At 43.3% G+C, this 20,054-nt stretch overlaps 1 protein-coding gene across 1 annotated transcript in view; it reads left to right on the forward strand.

The window, feature by feature from the left end:
• The first annotated feature begins 14,823 nt into the window (after window positions 1–14,823).
• cacna1g (calcium channel, voltage-dependent, T type, alpha 1G subunit) overlaps window positions 14,824–20,054 on the forward strand; it is a 382,705-nt gene continuing 377,474 nt past the window's right edge. The window contains exons 1-2 of the mRNA XM_083787505.1: window positions 14,824–14,967; window positions 15,923–16,257. Coding sequence (XP_083643631.1) covers window positions 15,933–16,257 — 325 coding nt within the window. The 5' untranslated portion in view covers window positions 14,824–14,967; window positions 15,923–15,932. The remainder of the gene's footprint in view (window positions 14,968–15,922; window positions 16,258–20,054) is intronic.

Here is a 20,054-nt window from a genome sequence, read left to right on the forward strand (position 1 = left end):
CGTCCTGTCGGGGGGGGGGGGGGTGGGGGGGTAGATCGAAGCGTGTCGCTATACTCTCCTACTCTACACTCTGAGTAGGCTACCCTATACTTGCGTAAAATGTACTTAGTTACTTTACACCACTACTGCCGTAGGAATGTAAACGCACGCGGCCGGAGGCACAGCTTTGTATAGTCTGGAGTCCACTGCTAACGTTCTCGCAATTGTGATTGTGTTTTTTTCCCCTCCTATAAATGATTGATATCGTTTCTGACCTCTCGTGCATTTCCATAACAACACGGCCCTGCATGCACAGCAACACACACACACACACACACACACCTCACACATGAGTCATGCCGAAGCGCGTCGTGTTTCACTTTTTCATTTTCATTTTTTTTCCTCTCCGACTCCCGGCGTTTGCCTTTGATCAAAGTTTGAGATATAAACGTGGTTATTGCTTCTCGCTGGATAAATGACATTAAGTATGCCTGTCAGACAGTCATCTCCAAGCCGGGGGGGTGGGGGGGACGACGACTAACAGACCCGGCCAACCCTGTGCAGTCCAGCCTGCGTGCGTGCGTGCGTGCGTACGTGCCTCCGTGCGTGCCTGCGTGCGTGTGTGAACTACATGTGTTTGTGTCCTCCGGCAGTTTTTTTCATTGATTCTTAATTATTGCCAGACCACAGGCCACCACAGGTCAGCCATATCCCTGAGAGCATACAGTTAGGGCATTGCAAGGTCACTGCTCATTCTCACTTCCATTATCATCATTAACTGTAATTGTGTCCCATATAGATATAGACAACTGGAATGCAGATCCTCTCCAATTCAATCTTCTCGGGACCGGAGGTTTTGCGGAAAATGTCCGATCGACAGAAATGTGTTAATGCTATATATACGTCCAAGGGTTAGGGGTCAAAAAAACAGAAACGGTGATGGAGACTGGTTCGAATATATAGGCATTAAGGCATATCTGCATTCCTTTTTGAGACGATAATAGCTTTATAAATTAATACTTGTGTCCGCACGGCATTTCCGACCGCCGATTTAGAGTCTTATTGCCCGCGGGGTTTTTCTGTATCAATATGTCGTAGGCCTACATACCTTTTATAATGTCTAAAATCACGCCATGATTAATCACTGCAAATGAGTGTGGTTTTCGCTGGCACTACAAAAGAGGAATGGAATGCTTGTCCGGAGCAAGAATGAAAGCCACAAAGTATTAAAAAAAATAAAAGGACGGCGGAGACAACAACTCTCTGGGGTGGACTGCAGCCACATGAGTTCCTATTTAGTTAACATGTGCTCTTTTCACTGATTAACACAAACGATATGTTGGCTCGGTATTGACCCGTCATCTGTTGAACAAACCCTTGTCTCATTAATAAAAACTTTAATATTGGAAGCTAGCTGCTATACCTCCAATTATTCGTTTTTGGTTATGTGTAGAGCTTAGATATCTCCTGACAAAATGAGGGAAACTTTTTTGTCAGGAAGGGACTGGGTCAAGTTCTATGTCTCCTTGTTGTCTTCTTGTTGTAGGCCTATTGTTTTTTACTGTAGTTGCAGTTGTAGCTTTTACTCTGTAATTGTGTTCCTTTTATCTAACAATGTGTTGCTGTTATACTTAGTTTTGTGTTGAATTCAAGGTTTACTTTACAGTTTCCATTGTTTTGAAGTAGACTGTTCCTATAGCCTGTCGGTACTACAGTATGTTGCTACCTGCATATGTGTTAACTTACCTGTTTTGAAATTACCTGTGTCGTGTTTAGCCCAAGCCAATCATGTGTTTATTTGTCCGCACCTGTGTCCTGTTAGTCCCCGTCTAATTTAAACCCTCCTGTGTTTTACTTTTCACTGAGCAGGTTGTCATAACAGGCCAGTCATTGTGAGTAAGTCAGTGGTGTCTGGATTCCTTGTAGGCTATATGTTCTATAGCACTTTCCCTATTGTGTCTTAACCCATTCTGACCTGAGATCAGATTCATAACGAGGTTTCCACTGGACACACACTGGTCTGATTAACCCATTCTGACCTGAGATCAGATTAAAAAAATGTCAGTCGTTCTTCGATTTTTTTCAAAAATAGCAGACCTACAAGCTCGTAGCGCGCCACTCGGTGGCGCGCTATGAGCTTGTAGATCTGCTATTTTTCAATAGCTAAAGCATAACATGATGCTAACACCAAAAAACACCAAGCCCTTTCAAACTTTTCTTTTGTACAGTGTACAGTATGTGGACCATGGTGACATTGATCAATTCTTGATAAACAAATCTTCTAATATATTATTTATGCCCCAAAATCTATAGATCTCACACTATTATTAAGGCAACCGGCCGGTTGCACAAGGTGCCCTTTTTTCACTTGAGCACCTGCCCCTCTAAATGTCTGTGCTCGCCACTGGTGTCCTACCTTCGCCTCACTCACACTTTGACACTTTCACATTTGGTTATGCACTAATGAGGAATTCGAGAGTTTGAAGTCTTAGTTAGGGTTCCATTTTAGTCACCGCTATTTCTTTTTTTACTATTTTGAAAAACATTTTTGAATAGTTCAGCTAGCACATTGACACGTTGTGAGCTTGTAGCCATTTTAACTATTCAAAAATGTTTTGCAAAAATAGTACAAAATTTAAAAAAGGCAAAGAAGTTTATGGATAAGGGGTTTAGCGGTGACGAAAATGGAGCCCTTAATGTTTTTAATGCGCTGCAGTACTTTTAGTATCATCTATTCTACACACCTATCTCTCCCTCCACCTGCACACCAATTTAAAACTGCTTGGGCAAGCATAGTATAGTCCCGTTCCTAGTGCATGAGTGTTCTTAATATATTTTAAATATGTTTTTAATCATTTCTGCTTCACTGCAACAGGAATAGAGTTAACTCGGAAAGAAGGAGGAAGTTCGCCAAGCGGGGAATGAATCCAGGAGGAGCTTGCAGTTACCGGTGGTAAATTAAATAGTTTGGGGCATAATATAGTAATATTCAACATTTTACTATTGAAGTGGAACTAACCGTTATTTTAAATGTTATGTCTTATCTATTATGATGAGGACGTGAAAAGCTGACATAACACTTTAAACACAGACAAAGTTCACCTTTGATGATGATGATGAAACTCTCCTCTGCCAATTGGATGGGTGTTCATTATGCTAATGTGACCATTACCAGAGACTATAATCAAACAAACGGGACATATTGATGTCCGATCCTAACAATTTGGCAGTCACATCTTTAAAAAAAAGAAAAAGGAGGGGGAAAAAAACTATAGACAAAAGAAGACCATTTCAGAGGCTTTTAAAGTAGGCCTACAGGTTGACACCGCAAATCTGTCATATGCTTATTGCTTGTATGGCTCCCAGCGTGACAGGAGTAATAACTTGTTTTAATGTGCTTGGCTCTGAGCAAAGGTCTCATTGGTACCTGGCAGGAAAAAGGAACCAGATAAGGAACAAATTTGACTTGTGTTTTCATTTGAAATGTTCCCATTCTGCATATACTGTGAAATAAAACGATGAATAAGGGCCAGTGCAGTTAGCAGATTCTATAGTGAACAAACAGTGGTAGAGAAAGTACTAATACTTAGGCTACTGTGAGTAATAGTACCAATACTGCAATGTAGAACTACTCCATTCTTTGTTCTTCCTTCATGTCATTTAACACTCTATTATAGCTTAGTCTTCCCTCATATTAATTACTGTAATATTGTCTGGGCTGCTACATATTAAACACATCTCACTAAATTACTGATCATTCAAAAAAGGTTTCTGAGAATGATTTCACATTCAAATCGGTATGAGCCGTCTGCCCCGCTCTTTATTAAATACTCCCTATTACCCATTGACAAAGTAAACGTTTTTCAGACCTGTTTATTTATGTTTAAATTAAAAAAATGCATACAAGACATTCCGTCTTCTTTTCACAATTTCTTCCGTGTTACTTCTGACATTCACTCCTACCCCACAAGGCAAAGAGATCATTTTGAATTACCCTATTGTCGCACGTCCAAACATCCATCTTTCCTCAAATTTAGAGGCCCTCATCTATGGAACTCCCTAGATGCTTCACTTAAATCCTCATTATCCTTGCCAATATTTAAAAAACATCTAAAGAAATATCTTATTTTTTCCTCTCTGTAGATTACATGTTTTACCTTGATGCGTTATATTTTCTTTTGTGTGTTTGTTGTTGTATTGTTTATTTCTGTTTTTTGTGCAGTCTGTGTTTTTATTTCTTTACTGCACAGCTGCAGAATGTCCAAGTTAATTTAATTGGGAATTCATTAGATAAAAAAAATTAACGCAATTAATCCATGCTTGGATGACCAGCCCCATACATCCCACAATCCCTGCATGCATCCACTCTAGACTATTATTATAAATTTTTAATAATTATTATATCTATAGCCCTATATCTGGATGGGGGGAAAAAACACATCTTGAGATGAGTTGATGAGATATACTTTATTGTCCCACGAGGGGAAATTTGTCTTGGGCAAAAGTGCATTAGTACATCAACGCTTTTTAAAACAGACAGACAATACACAAAAGTCAATACACAGTAGCAGCAAAGTACAAGTCACAAGAGTATCACAAGAGTGCAAATTGCAATAAGAGAAGATATATAATATAAAATAGTGCTAGAGTATTCACAGTTTATAGTATCACAATCACAGTAAAGTGCAATAAATAACTGATGAAGGTCAAGAAGTCCCTTCCCCACTAAGAACTATGAACTATGTGGCGGTTGTTTAGTAGAACAATTGAAGTGGGGAGAAAATAAAGTTTGAAGCGGTTGCTCTTGCAACGACATGCTCTGTAGTGTCTACCAGAGGGTAACAGCTCATACTCTGAAGATAATATATGTAAAGGATCAGACAACACTCTATTTGACAGACTGAGCACCGTTTTCTCAAAGATTGTCTGAAGAGATGGAGAATCTTTCCTACCAATTACCTTCTTTACCCAATTATCTTGGTTTTTGCCATAAAAGGCTGCAAAATATAAGCCTACATATACGCAGCGGCTCAAATCACACATCACACACAACGGTGTGAGAGACAGAGAGAGAGAGAGAGACCGTCCTACCACACTGGCTTCGTTTTTAGGGATGTGCCAATGAGACATTTTGGCCGATATCGATATCCGATATAATGAATTGGTGGCCGATAACTGATATTACCGATATGATCTCATTCTGTATTGGAAAATTATAATACTTTTGTCCATTCTGAAAAATACATATAACAGGGTATCTGCACTGCAGGCTTATAGGCAAATCAGATTGAACTTAAACTTAATCAAAATTGTAGCCTGCGTGACTTAGCAGTGTTGATTTCATCGACACTAAAACTAAGACGAAAAGTGTTCGACTATACCTTTTTCCACTGACGAAAACGAAATGGAAATGAAATAAAAGCTAAGCTATGATGACTAAAACTATAAAGACTAAATATACTGTCAATTTCGTCAACAAATAAAAACTAGACTAAAATGTTAGGAAGCGGCTAGTGGACAAAAGATCCAGTATAAGTCATTTTGTGGGCTTGTAGATCGGCTATTTTCAGTAAGTTTAAAAACGGCCATTACGACAGCATCAAGGCCCGCCAAAATACATTTTGTTCGACTAAATCAACTGTAGATTTACTCGACTAAAATCGTATGATATTTAGTCGACTAAAACTAGACTAACACTAAAACCTTCCAGGTGACTAAAATGTGACTAAAACGAAACGAAAACTATTCAAGAGACTATGACTACGACTAAAATCAAAATGTGCTGCCAAAAACAACACTGGTACTTAGATGTAAATGTACTTTCCACTGCACTGCCAGTGAAGGCATGTCTGTCTCTCTCTCTGTGTTAGACAGGTATGCTGGCGGGCAGCGGAGGGGAGGTAGTGATGACTTAACGATCAATGTTGTAATTACTTCTCCTGGACACTCCTCCCTGCCCCACGGCCCATAGGGCAGGCTAATGAGGGTTCAATAACAGGGCTGGAAGGAAGACATGCACGTATACGCACGCACGCACGCAGCCACGCACGCACGCACGCACGCACACACTTCCAACATTACTTAAAGCATCGGCATTGAACACAAATGCGTTGCGTTATGCTTATACTTATGATCCCGGTGGATTCACTCATCTGGACGTGAAGAATCAACTGACAGTGAGAAAGCGCTAATGTTCCTGTTGCCGAATCACAAATTATATAGTTACATTTTAGCCAGAAACGTGCAGACAAGCATGAGACTCAAATATGAGTGACCGTGGTCTTAAACGATACAGCCTAATATCAGGGGGAGGGAGTTCCAGAGGTGACGGGCAGAGCGGCTGAAGGCTCTTGACCCCATGGTGGACAGACGGGCTGGGAGGACTTTCAGAGTGATGGAGGAGGAGGCAGACCTATAAGAGACCGGGTGGGAATGTTGACGTGGATAAGGTCAGACAGGTATATGGGGGGGGGGAGGTTATATATAATATTACAATATCGTAGAGACAGGACCACAATTCTCATTAGCCGCCATTTGCAACACTAGTTTTTATTTATTTATAGTGGGTTGAATCGAGTTGCAACACCAGCCATTGACAATCCATTCATCCAAACAGAAAAGTCTGATCTGCTTGTGTTAAACAACGTTTTACTCATCAACATTAAGGAAAGCTTGAATTATATATCCTCTTTCAACCTGCAAATAGTTTGTTTCATAAAAATCCACCGACATTATTTTTATGAGCTACTTTCTGTCAAGAAATTCGGATGCAGGTGATTGGAGTTTGGGAGCACTCGTTTTCATAAACATCGTGCTGCTGTCTACTGCATTATGTGCACATTCAAAACAGGTACGGTACGTACAGGGCCGTTGAGTGACTTACAATGAGCGCTTCCTAACCACTCCAACACTTGGAAACAATTAACACAGCACAGAATTTCTTCGCAGAAAGTAGCTCATGACAACAAAAGCGCTTTGACAAAAACCTCCTAACTCAACTTGAGCTGGATGTTTTTTAATTTCCTGAAAAATGAACAGAGTTAGGTGTTTCTTGGAGTTAGGTAGTTTCCTCCAGACTATACAGGTAAGACACCTGAGGGCGAGAAGCGACGGTCTTTAGAGCGAAGTTGCGTGCACGCATCCGCCTCGTTGACGGCAGACTGCTGGGCGAGCGCTGGTGCTTTGTCATGGCGGGGGGGGGGGGGGGGGGTCAGATCAACATGGAATGAATTCTGTACTGGCCATATAAGAAGCATGCCTTGAGTGTACAGGGTTTGATGAGGTCAGATCAACATAATGGAATGTCAGAACAGGTCAGCTCCATACAGTACATCTAAGGGTGATATAGCGGGGACATTCTCTTGAGTGTACAGGGTTTGATGAGGGCCCAGGTAGGGCTGGGCCTTAATTTTCGGGCCTGTTGAGGACTCTAGTTTTCACCGGTGAACTGCACTATTTATTTTTGGGCAGGCCCGTCTATAGTTTGAATGGACAGATGGGCCTGTTGAGAACTGTAGTTTTCGCCGGCTGCCGGGCGCGGCTGCACTAATGACTTTGGGGCAGGCCCGTCTAGAGTTTGAAATTTGAATGGACAGGTACAGTATAAAGTCAAGGGGGATACATCAAAGAGGTTGGGATGGATGGGGAAGGATAAACATCTGGAATGTCATAACAGGTTCTGACATATATCCATATATGGAGATCTAAGGGATGACATCAGGGTCTTCCACATCTCCATCCCTGATGATGTCACATGATGTCACGAGACCTTGGCACCATATATGGTGCCCGACACACCAACTGACAGGAAATGCGCTACAACCACAGCAGAAATAGAAAGGCTGCAAAAGCGAACAGGACACTTTAACGCAGTTGGGGACTGACCTTAAGTCAGACCTTCCGTTAGTCTGACCTGTGCTGAGGGTTACAAATCACCCGTGCTGCGGGTTACAAATCACCCGTGGCTTCCTGTGAGGTTGGGGTTTGGTACAGCGTTAGTATAACGGGAGGTCGGATCAATGCCACGCTAGTTGCCGCCCACAGTCACGAGGACAAAGTCACAGAGGATTTCTCCTCCTGTTTTATTAGTCCATCCTCTCAGTCCCAACCCAGGCTATAGGAAATAATGTATGAGCCTTACGTCTCTGCACAAACAGTACTATTGGTGATCGTGCGTGCGTGCGTGCGTGCGTGCGTAGCGTGCGTGCGTGCGTGCAGCATAGCTACCATGACAGAACATATTCTCCAGAGACCTGTGATCACTCGCTCTGATAGATTGTGGTCTTATAGCCCAGAACTGGCCAGCCTTAACCAAAGCCATTCATCAGCGAGACTCTGGGAAACAGCTGCCCTGGGAAGTGTTCCGCGCGAGCAAACACCGGGGCCGTCGGAATTGTGAATATTTCATTCCGCTTTATTGATAAATAATACATGTGCGTGATTGTATCGATTGGTATTTGCGCTATACGCAGTGTGTTTGTTTACGCTTCACACTTGTGTGTGTGTGTGTGTGTGTGTGTGTGTACTTCTTCTCTCCCCCTCTCCCCTGTTTCACATTCCAAACAGGACCGTTAAACCGTGTATAGCTTATTTCTTGCTTGTTGTAATGGCTCCTAGCAGCGGCAGATCGATGCATTGTAATAGATCTATATATATGCTCTGTTGAGGTGGGATGCAATTAAGTAATCAGTCCAGCAAACTATTAAACGGCTTCCATTGACAGAGCTGCACAGTGGGACTATACCGCCATTTTGACTCAATTCAAAGGAGATTTATTGGCGTGAGAACACACACTGACGTACTGTAAAGGGTGTCCAATAGCACAGATTTATAAAAGAAATGTAATTAATTCATTACTGGGCTAAACGGGTGGAGCTGGTTAAATAAAAAACCTCGGAAATGGAGTTATGTGGTTTCTTCCGGACAGCAACGAGTCCTGCTTGACTCCCTTTACTCTCATTTTGAGCTGTGTATAACAGTCAGGTGATGATGCTTGTTAAAAATGTAGCCAACAGAATCAAAGTCAATTTATCTAATTTCAGACACATAAGACCATATTATCTAACTAGAAAAAGTGCCCTTCTGAATGGGCACAGGTCTCCACCAGGAGGATAGGACTGTGTGAAATGTTTGGCAAAATGTTTAGGAGTAATGTTTACAGATGAAATGTAGCTTTGGCTATAACTCTGGCCCATTTACATTGAGGTGAAAACTGACATGTTGACTAATGAGCTTTGTCCCTGTCAAATAAATAAATAAAATAAATGCTGCTGGTGATATAGGTATCTGTTATTGATTAAGCACTGGCCGTGGTCGATGCTTCGGGAACATAAGTTCCACATCACCGACTGGCCTCGGAGGAGGGCGGTCGTCGTCATGATGAAAACTAAGCACCGTAACGGAACCATGCATGGGATTAGATATTGTTAACCCATTCTGACCTGAGATCAGATTCATACGAGGTTTCCACTGGACACACACTGGTCTGATTAACCCATTCTGACCTGAGATCAGATTCTAAAAATGTCAGTCGTTCTTCGATTTTTCAAAAATAGCAGACCTACAAGCTCGTAGCGCGCCACTCGGTGGCGCGCTATGAGCTTGTAGATCTGCTATTTTTCAATAGCTAAAGCATAACATGATGCTAACACCAAAATGGGTTACCGTTCAGAATGGGTCAACGGGAAGACCTCAGGCTCAAAGCCACCACACTATAGGCCAATCCACGTTTTTCCCCCGCCAAGGTACTGGGGCTCCTTGTGTGTGTGCTTTGCTTCCTTCAGTCCGTGTTGCCATGTCTGCTTATTATAAGCAACCTTTGACTTGTTATTTCTGTAATGTCACTTGCAAATAAATCATTGGTAGTTGCTGGCTTGTAGATCAGCTATTTTCATTTGTGCTTGTTTTCATATAGACCTGGCCACTTGTTTCTCCTGCAAAACTGGCAACACAGCAAGAGGAAGAGGAATTTATGCACACACAAACGCAAAGACTTATGGGCTATATGAAAAATGTGAATATACAAGAGAGAACAATCTGATCTCCTCACGTCAAGGACGGTGAGGGGTAAAATAATAAAATAAAACAAGAAAACACAGTCAACAGCAAAAACAGCAATAACAATAAGAAACAAAGCAACAGAAAACAATACATGAAAATATATACAGGCAGAACAAGACTCAACAAAAAATAGATACTCGCTATAGTAGACCAAAATATTTACGATACAAGTGTGTTTTTAGCAGCTTTTTAAAGTGTCGACTGACTCTGAGAGGTAACTCGTTCCAGAGTGTAGGTGCTATCGATGAGAAGGCTCCATCACCCTTTATTGTTCTCATCTTGGTATAGCAGGGATGATAAGAAGGCCTTCATCTGAAGACCTAAGTTGTCGTGTGTATACCTTGGGGTGGAGTAACTCTGTTAAATATAATGGACCCAGCCCAAAGAGGGATTTATAAGTAGGTAATGAATACAAATTTAAAAACTATTCTGGAGTCTATTGCCTACTGTCTGTCCCTCCATAAAAAAAAAGGCGAAAGCCACAAAAGAAACATTACAAAAATAATGATGTATCAATTTGGGGGGTCCTTGTACAGAAAAGAGGAGTATAGTCGCGATGCGTTCCGGCCAAAAATGCCTTCTTAAAGGGATTGACATTAAAAAAAAGGTTTTGGAATTGTTCTTTTTTTTAGGTTTTCTAATCTCAATTGCACCCAAAAAACATGAACTTTTAACATTCAGTAGATTTTCTGTGATCTGGGGTTTTCTGGCTCAAACAGGTGCTCTGATTTGCCGGCAGATTGTGATGTAAGATCCTGCAAATCCCATATATGTCAATGGGATTTTCCAGCAGATGTCACTGTTTTCACTGTGTTGCCTGTTTTCATTGTAGCTCAAAAGGCTTCCAAACCCCAAAGAAAACTTCAGACCACAGAAAATCCACTGAATGTTCAAAGTTCAGGTTTTTTGGGTGTAATTGAGGTCATAAAACCTAAAAGAAAAAAGAAAAAGAAATGAAAATGAATGTCATAAAACCTTTAAGGGTGAAGAACCCTTGAAGTACCCTGAATAAGGCTTTTTTATTTTTTTTAAGCAGGTCATCTTAAAATAACGTATTTGCATCGTGACTATACAAGCTGTATGTGAGACCTCTCCTCTTCTGGTCAAGTCTGTGTCCGTGGGCAGCACCTCCCCGGTGTGCACTCTGTACCTCTTTGTTTGTTTTAATTTCGGGGGTTTCCTTGACAATGGATAAAAGTTTGAGAAAAACTAGCTCCTCTAAAAACCATGCAGTCCCCCACGCACGGAGAGAGAGAGAGAGAGAGAGAGAGAGAGACCGAGGCAGAAATACACACAGACAGAGAGATAGAGAGAGCCTGGGGAAATATCTTCCCCTGGTGGCCACCGGCACACACCGGCACACACTCCTCCAAGCCAGGCTTATATAGAGCGTCGCAGTCCCTCCCCCTTTCAGAACAACGAGTGGCCCAGGAAATGGTTCTCCATTCATTTTCACCATAGGCGATTCCTAAATTATTTATTTAATGACGGTTACGCTGCGGACAAAGCCAACTCGGATCGAGACAAATCATGACAATGAACAAAATGTTTTGGGCCCATCAAATAATTTATGAGAAGAAAAACAACAAAAAAAGTGTTGTAACCTAGGAATCGCCTATGGTGAAAATGAATGGAGAACCATTTCCTGGGCCACTCGTTGTTCTGAAAGGGGGAGGGACTGCGACGCTCTATAGGCTTGGGGCCCTAATCTGTCAACACAAGCGGAAGCAGCTAGTGACCTCACTATCAAAGAGATGGCAGTTACATCTCAACCTGGTAAACTGATATACTTTAAAGTCAAAGTATATCAATACTGTAATGTATAGGCTAGAAGTACGTCGTTATATACAAGTAAAAGTCCGGCGCTGTTCAAAATGTACTGTAAAAGTCCACAAGTATTGGTACCCAAAGTAAAATTACTCGTTGTGCAGAATGTGCCATTTCAAGTTTCCAAATGTATACAAATCTTTTGAAAATAGCAGATCTACAAGCTCACATTGTGTTGCTATTTTCAAATGGCCGAAATGTATATATTATATGGAGTAGAAGTAAAAGTATTGGAAATTGGAAGTAGTACAAATAGTAGTAGTACAAATACCTCAAATTTGTACTTAAGTAGGCTACAGCACTTAAGTATTATGTACTTAGTTACTTACTTTCCACCTATATAACTGCCAGTGACAGCTTTGTCTCCTGGTCGAGGATAGAGAGACTGATCAGGCATGTCATTCTCAGTGGTGTCAAACATTATTCGGACAGGTCACACAATTGCACTGATGTGCTTTTGTACATGATATTGCTTTTGTACATGATATTTAACCTACATTATCTACGTATATATCTTTGGCATTCTAATGTATACAGTTGAACTTAGATTTAGACAGACAAGTGTCAGTTGTTGTTTGTATGTATATTGTATTGTATGTTGTTTTTATGTTGTGATGCAGTGGAAGCTAATGGGGATCCGAATAAAGAATAAAGAATAAAGCAGTGCATGGTTCTCAAACTTTTTCAAGTCAAGGACCCCCAAATTGGCACTCATTTGAAAAGATATGCCAGGGACCCCCATATAAGGGAAGCTTTTTACAGCTCTCAACCTGTTTAATGTTAAGGACCCCCAGTTTAAAAAAATAAAGGGAAGCTCCGCACACTCAGATCTGCCTGCGCACAATCAATTTATTTGGCAAGCTTTCGGTCTACTGACCTTCTTCAGGCAACCCCCCATTTAATGACATTTCTATCTCTGGGACCCGCAATTTATATTGTAAAATCGATGTAAAAATCAATGTTAATTTAACTCTGAGAGTGTACAAATGGAACCAAATGGACCCTTTCCAAACTATCATTTAGCTGGGGACTTGAGAGTGTAAAATGAAACCAAATGGATCCGTACGGGTCCATTTGGTTTCATTTTACCATGTCAGTACTTTTTCCACCACTGGTCATTTCTCAGTGCAAGACAGTGGTCAAATTATATAAATGAATAAATGGAATCTCACCGGTCCATTTGGTTCCATCTGTGCATTCGCCGCTCAGGATTTGACATTGTCTGAAATATTGGCACTATTAGACTCTAGGGTCTGGACCAATCAACACTGGAGTTCTGGTTGGACGATGCCATGCGTGAATTCCGTTTGTGTCCGAGCATAGGCATGGTAACGCCCCGCCTGCCTGTGATTGGCCTACCGACACACACACACACACACACACACACACACACACACACACACACACACACACACACACACACACACGCACACACACACACACACACACACACACACACACACACACACACACACACACACACACACCCACACACCACGCACGCACACGCACACGCACACGCACACACACACACACACACACACACGCACGCACGCACACACACACACACACACACGCACACGCACACGCACACACACACACACACACACACACACACACACACACACACACACACACACACACACACACACACAATTTAAATTCAATTCAAAGGGCTTTATTGGCATGAGAAAACATACATCGTTTACATTGCAATAGCAAAAGGCACAAATTACAACAATAAAGCAATACAATCAAAATCACACAATCACACACACACACACACACACACACACACACACACACACACACACACACACACACACACACACACACACACACACACACACACACACACACACACACTTCCCAGCTGTTGAACTTTCAGAAGATTGACTGCCGGTTGAGCCAATGGCGGCGCGTTTACCAGGTCTGGCCAGGCTGCGGTTGGTGGGAGAGAGCGCTCAGAGGGTGGGAATGAGAAGTTGGAGAGCCCCCCCCCAGTCCAGCTGTGTGCGTGTGTGTGTGTGTGTGTGTGTGTGTGTGTGTGTGTGTGTGTGTGTGTGTGTGTGTGTGTGTGTGTGTGTGTGTGCTTGCTTCTCCACGCATGGAACGGAAGGATCTTAGAACAGCGAACCGATCTGGGCGACAGAAAACAGTCTGAGGAGGAGACAGACTGAGAGAGAGAGAGAGAGAGAGAGAGGGAGGGAGTATAGGCTACATGTCATATACTATAAGCTACAATCCATTCCCATGCATTGGAATAGTAATGGCAGATGGGTGATATTTAAAATTAAACATATAACGGAGATTTTTGGCACGCGCCTTTCTTTTCTCCTCCCCACACAGGCACACAAGGATGGCGTGCAGCATCTTGGACTGTGTGTGAGACTTTATAAGTAACCATCACCAGTGATGTATTAGGATCTTATTGTATCTAAATGCGCTGAAAGAAGTACTGCAGCCTGTTGGATGCAAGGAAAAGTATACCTAAATCTAACGGAGGACAGCGACAAATCATTTGAATTCAATTCATTATTATTTATAAACAATTGTCTGCATCTTTGCCTGCGTTTTTTTGGGAAGGGAACAAATACGCGTTTCTTCCCCCCCCCTCCCCAGCTCCCCCCCCCCCCCCATCCCCTCCCCTCGCAGTGTAGGCTACATATTCTGCATAGAACTCGGAAAGTCTAGTAGCCTAGTGCCCTGGCTGGCTGGCTCTCCAAAATTGGACATCATTTCTGTGCTATTTTTAAGCGGGATCGCTCGGTTATGACTTGAAGGAGGAGGGAGGGATCCGCGCCGTGCGTCCCCGGAGAGTCTCCCCCTCACTCACTCGCTAGAGACCATGTTGCAGCAGCCCGGCGCAAAGCCTGCGCTGTGAGGGAACGGAACGGAACGGTCCGGCGCGCCACCTGGAAACTATACAATAGCCTTCAAGACAGAGACGCATACACATTCGCCGCTGAAGAAGAAGACCCCCCCCCGTATATTACGCATCCTTCTCATCTTTCTGTTTGTGTTTTTTGGAGGGGCTGCACTTTTTAACAGTGATCATGCGATGACCGAGCGCGCCCCGGGCATATACAGAGATCATTACAGGTAGGATAATAATTATAATAACGACCATCCATCCATCTGATCCATCCAACACCATATGCCCGGTCGGTCGGTCGCGTCGATCGCGCCGTGCCCGTGTCGTGCGAGGCTGCATGGCTATATAGACACTTTTGAATGGCATGCCTCTTTTAGGAAATCAACTTTTTATTCATTCAAATTAAGGCGTTGTTATATTATTCTCTTATCTTGTTAGTAGGCCTATTGTTATATAGGCTGTAATGTCTGATTATTTTTTTTGGAGGCTGAAGTGAAGTCTGGAAAGGAATTGGAGCAATATATCGTGTATAGGCTATTTGGTGAGATGAATTTGGTCCGTTTTGGCGAAGGGAAGTAAAGATTGTAAAAGGACACACACACGGGGAGTCCCTCTGTGGACATGGCTCTGTTGGATTTAATTAGTTTATGGTAATTGTGTGTGGTAGAAAATATTTGTAGCCTCTATAGGGCAGGCCAATATTATATAGCTCTAGTCTAGACCCTGATTGTGTAGGCTATAGTGGCGCATTCACTTGAAATGTCTATAAAATGCAGTGTTTTTTTTTACTAGTTTAATTATACGATCTGCATATTTCCCTAATTGACCCCCCTCCCCTTTTCACCGATTTCACGGAATATATTTAAGTTGGAGACACTAATTGCAGCCTATGTTGTTGTTTTCCTCCCTAAATAAAAAGTGTGCTGTAGTGTTGGGGGGGAAAAACACAAGCTTGCGTTACGCAGCAGCCTTCACTGTTCTTCTCATGCGCTCTTTCATGTGCTCTGTGACTGCATGTGTGCGTGTGTGTGTGTCTGTGTGCGCGCGGGGCTGCCCTGGCCTATAGCGTGCGTGCGTGCGTGCCACAGCAATGTTTAGACATGTTCGGTGTTTATTGCGTTCATGAAAACATATGTTTACGCATTCCCTCCTTCTCCTCCCCGCTGCTGCCGCCTCTCTCAGGGGGTGAACGATGGCCGAGGAGGACGGGGGGAAGAATGACCCCGGCGCGGCGGAGCGGGAGGAGGAGAGCTCCTCTCTGCCCAGAACCTTCATACGGCTCAACGACCTGTCCGGAGGAGGAGGAGGAGGAGGAGGTGGCGGCGAGGCGGAGCCGCCGCCCACCACGACGCCCACCACCACCACTCCCACACCACCTGACGGCGACGCCTCTACTACGGGCGAGGAGGAGGAAGGCGACGCCACGCTGCCCTACCCCAACATGGCGCCCGTGGTGTTTTTCTACCTGAAGCAAACCACGCGACCTCGGAGCTGGGCCCTCAGAATGGTCAACAACCCATATCCTTTTGTCGTTGTTGTTGATTTGAAACGTGTTTACATCAATCTTGTGCCCCAGGAATCGCCCCACTCGCTCCCTCCCGCCCTGCCTACTCAAGGTAAGATACACACCTGCTACATATCTGACTGTACCTGATGGCTGCTAATAGAACTGGTCCTAGAGAGTCAAACCTCACATGAATTGTCTTGCTTAAAGATTTCTCAGCACAAGGACTTGCTGAGAGAGACAGATATTCTCTGACATTGGATGTTTTGTTGTACACAGTTGTACACATGTTTGTTTTGTACACAGTAGGCCAGCCATTTTGGAATGAACTTGGGCCTTCCTTTCTTACTTCCCTCACAGGTGTTACCACTGATACTAATGAAGGCTCTGCTGGCCCAACAGAGTCAGCCTCGTGCATGTTGGCTCACTAACACTATAGGTACAGACAATGGGTCCATTTGGTTTCATCTGTACACTCAGAGTTATGGGTCCTTGGAATTCAAAAGTTTGAGAAAAAATGTACTAAAATGGAACAGAAGCTTATACAATTAGTATCATCGGTAACACCTGTGAAGAAAGTATAGGGAAGGGGTCCGAAGTAGGAATTGGTTATTCAGTGTGCAACTGTGCACTGATCACCTAGCTTCGATTATTCATGCCATGGTTGGAGATCAATTGAGCTTAATTGGTACCAGCGGATATAGCTGCATGCAGCTGTAATTTCCATAATCAAGTCTATTGATAGTATACACCTGGAGAGGCTGCTGTCATGGTGAATGGACCCGTTTTTGGTTGTTGAGTCCACTTATTGACTCATAAGTCAACAGACTTGATTTGAATTGTTTTTTACCTGAAAGAGAGAATGTGAGGGGAAATCGGCAGATCTGCATTGTGAGCTTTTAGGTTGGCAATCTACTGCGAGCGACACCGGTCGGGGGTGTGTGTTGTGTGCGCGTGCGTGTGTGTGTGTGTGTGGTTTCTGTAGTTTGGTAGCTCGCCATGAGCAGCCCTGTGAAGGGAAGCAATGCTGTGTTGGCGTGCGTGCACATTAGGCCGTGCACACCGACGAGTGCACACACACACACACACACACACACACACACACACACACACACACACACACGGTACAAATCTTGGAGTGTTGATTTAACTTGGTGTAACAACGATGGACAAAGCTAGGGCAAATCGACTCTTGCTGTGTGGCTTTTCTGCTCTAGGAATCGTGTGTGTGTGTGTGTGTGTTATGCAATTCAAAGTAATTACCTTCCTCCCAAACCTCCCTTCTTGTCTCCCTATTAAATATTCCCTCTCCTCCTCTCCTCTCCTCATCCTCTCCTCTCCGCTCTGTCTGTCGCACCGTGTGTCCTGCCGGCTGTCCTCCATTATTTGTCACCCTCTTAATTGAGATGCTAAGTCAGCCGTGCGAGTCTCCCTCCCTCCGCCCGCTCCCTGCCACTCCCTGTCGACGTCTTAACGACCGCCGACTGTGCACCGTGTTGCTCGCTCCATCTCCTCCACCGACACACACACACACACACACACACACACACACACACACACACACACACACACCGCCCTCCTTCGCTCTGCTCTTTTCCTTCTTTCCTTCCATCTTTCCTTCATTCGCTCTCGCTCTATCTGTGTTCTCCCCTGTTGATAATCTTTGCAGCCGATTTCCATGTCCGTAAATGCCAGCTCTTTAAAAGGTCTCCTAAATAGTATTTTTTAGCCGCGGGGGCAGAGGGTCTGCGGGTCCTCAGGGAGTGACAGGCTCCTCTCCAGTGGGTATTATTGTCTGAGGGGCCCGGCGCACACATGTGTATATACAGTAACAAGTAACATGGCACGCAACCAGCCTAAAGGATGGATTCCACGGTGAAATGTATACAGTCATTAAAGCATAGCGGGATATAGCTCAGTGGATTCAGTTGAGACTGGAATCCCCTAATGGCATGATAATTTGGTAAACGACACATTTGTATGCTGTTTTATACTCTTAAGGCTATAGGCTCTTATGTGCACAGCAGCCATATTGGAAAGACATTGCGCCCCTGCCTTCCCCAGGTCTTATACCAATTATACTTATTAAGGCTCTGTTCCATTTAGTGTAGCACAGTGGTTCTCAATTCGTTTTTTGAGGACGTGTACACAGTGATGTAAATAGGTTTTCAATGCAATGAGTCCCGGGATGCAGGGGTGGTCTTTTAGATGAGTCCCAGGAACATTTTATGAGTCCCACTTCAACAACGTTATAGGAGTCATATTTTTCCAGTTTTACAAATTGCAGCAATTAACTCCCATTTCATTGTATATGCTTATATCCATGTCGAAAACAGAAGAAGAAATGATTATTAGAACTAAAGCTATAGCAAAATAAACTAGAATAAAAAACAGTACAGTATAGTACAATAGTGCATCCCGTGGATGCAGAGGTCGTTGTTTTATTGCGTCTCTTAACTATAAACTGCGTTTGGGATGCAAAAATAAATGCACCCTATTTTAATCTCTTTGGCATACAGTAGGGCTGGTGACATGAATTCTGAAGTCTGTTTTGTGGTTTTAATGGTCTCCCATTTAGGCCACTTAGGGGTGATGTGTCACACCTGCAGTGACTGCACACACTTTGTCTTCAATGTTTGCGTTTTCACCATGTTTGTGTTTGCACCAACACTCAAAGCTGCATGGCTTATAAGTGCCCCTCAAACACTGACATATAAGACTGTGTCTCTGACCACATTACAGAGTGTATACTGTAAGTGAGACCGTGCGGTAAGAGGGTTTAAATCCCAGCCCAGCACCGTACAGTGGTAGATAAGAGAGACGTCAACGCCATACGGCCCGCTTCCTCAATCCCTGCTTTGCTGATAGATGCAATATGGCTTGATGAGCCCTGCAGCGCTTCCTCTCTATGATTCGCATGTCTGAATTTGTCCTTGGGTAGACTTGGTGTGTGCGTGTGTGCGTGTGCGTGTGCGTGTGCGTGCACGCGTGCAGGTGAATGCATTGTAGTGATTTCCCAAGACGGGGAGGATTTTATTGAGATGTTCTCTTCTCTGTCATCCCTGTTTGGCCTTTAATGTGTGCTGATTTAGGAAAAGGTCACCGGTTCTGTAATGCTTTTGTAACATTACTGAGATCGATTGTGTGTGTGTGTGTGTGTGTGGCTACATTTACATTGTGATTCTCTTGCTCACACTATACGCACCACACCTATATCGGCTATTTTCAAATAGTCCAAATATATGTAGAGCTTAGTTCATGTATATGTTTTTAGTAATATTAGTCTACAAAGTAACTACAGAAACAAAAAAAAATCAAATAATTGTAGAGCTTAGTTCATGTATATGTTTTTAGTAATATTAGTCTACAAAGTAACTACAGAAACAAAAAAAAATCAAATAATTGTAGTGGAGTAAAAGTACACTAACTTCCTCAGAGATGTAGTGGAGTAGAAGTGAAAGTATTGGAAATTGGAAATACTCCACCAACGTTAAACAAAATAAAGTACAGTACTTGTGGACTGGTAAATGTACAGTTGCTTTAAGTCACTGAATCTGATCCAGTTTGTCAGCTGTTCTTTCCTCTTGATTGGAAGCACACGGCAAAATGATCCGGGGGTTATGAAAGCACTCCCCTCTTGTCTCGTTTGGAGTGTGTTCCTCGTGCCATGTCGTTGTCCTGTATAGACCTTTATGAAAGCACTCCCCTCTTGTCTCGTTGGAGTGTGTTCCTCGGTGCCATGCCGTTGTCCTACAGCCTGTATAGACCTCGGGAACGGCTCTCCCAAGGACGCATTAGCCCATTTAGACC

The sequence above is a fragment of the Protomyctophum parallelum genome, assembly GCF_964188405.1.
Source record: "Protomyctophum parallelum genome assembly, chromosome: 17".
Lineage (NCBI taxonomy): Eukaryota > Metazoa > Chordata > Actinopteri > Myctophiformes > Myctophidae > Protomyctophum > Protomyctophum parallelum.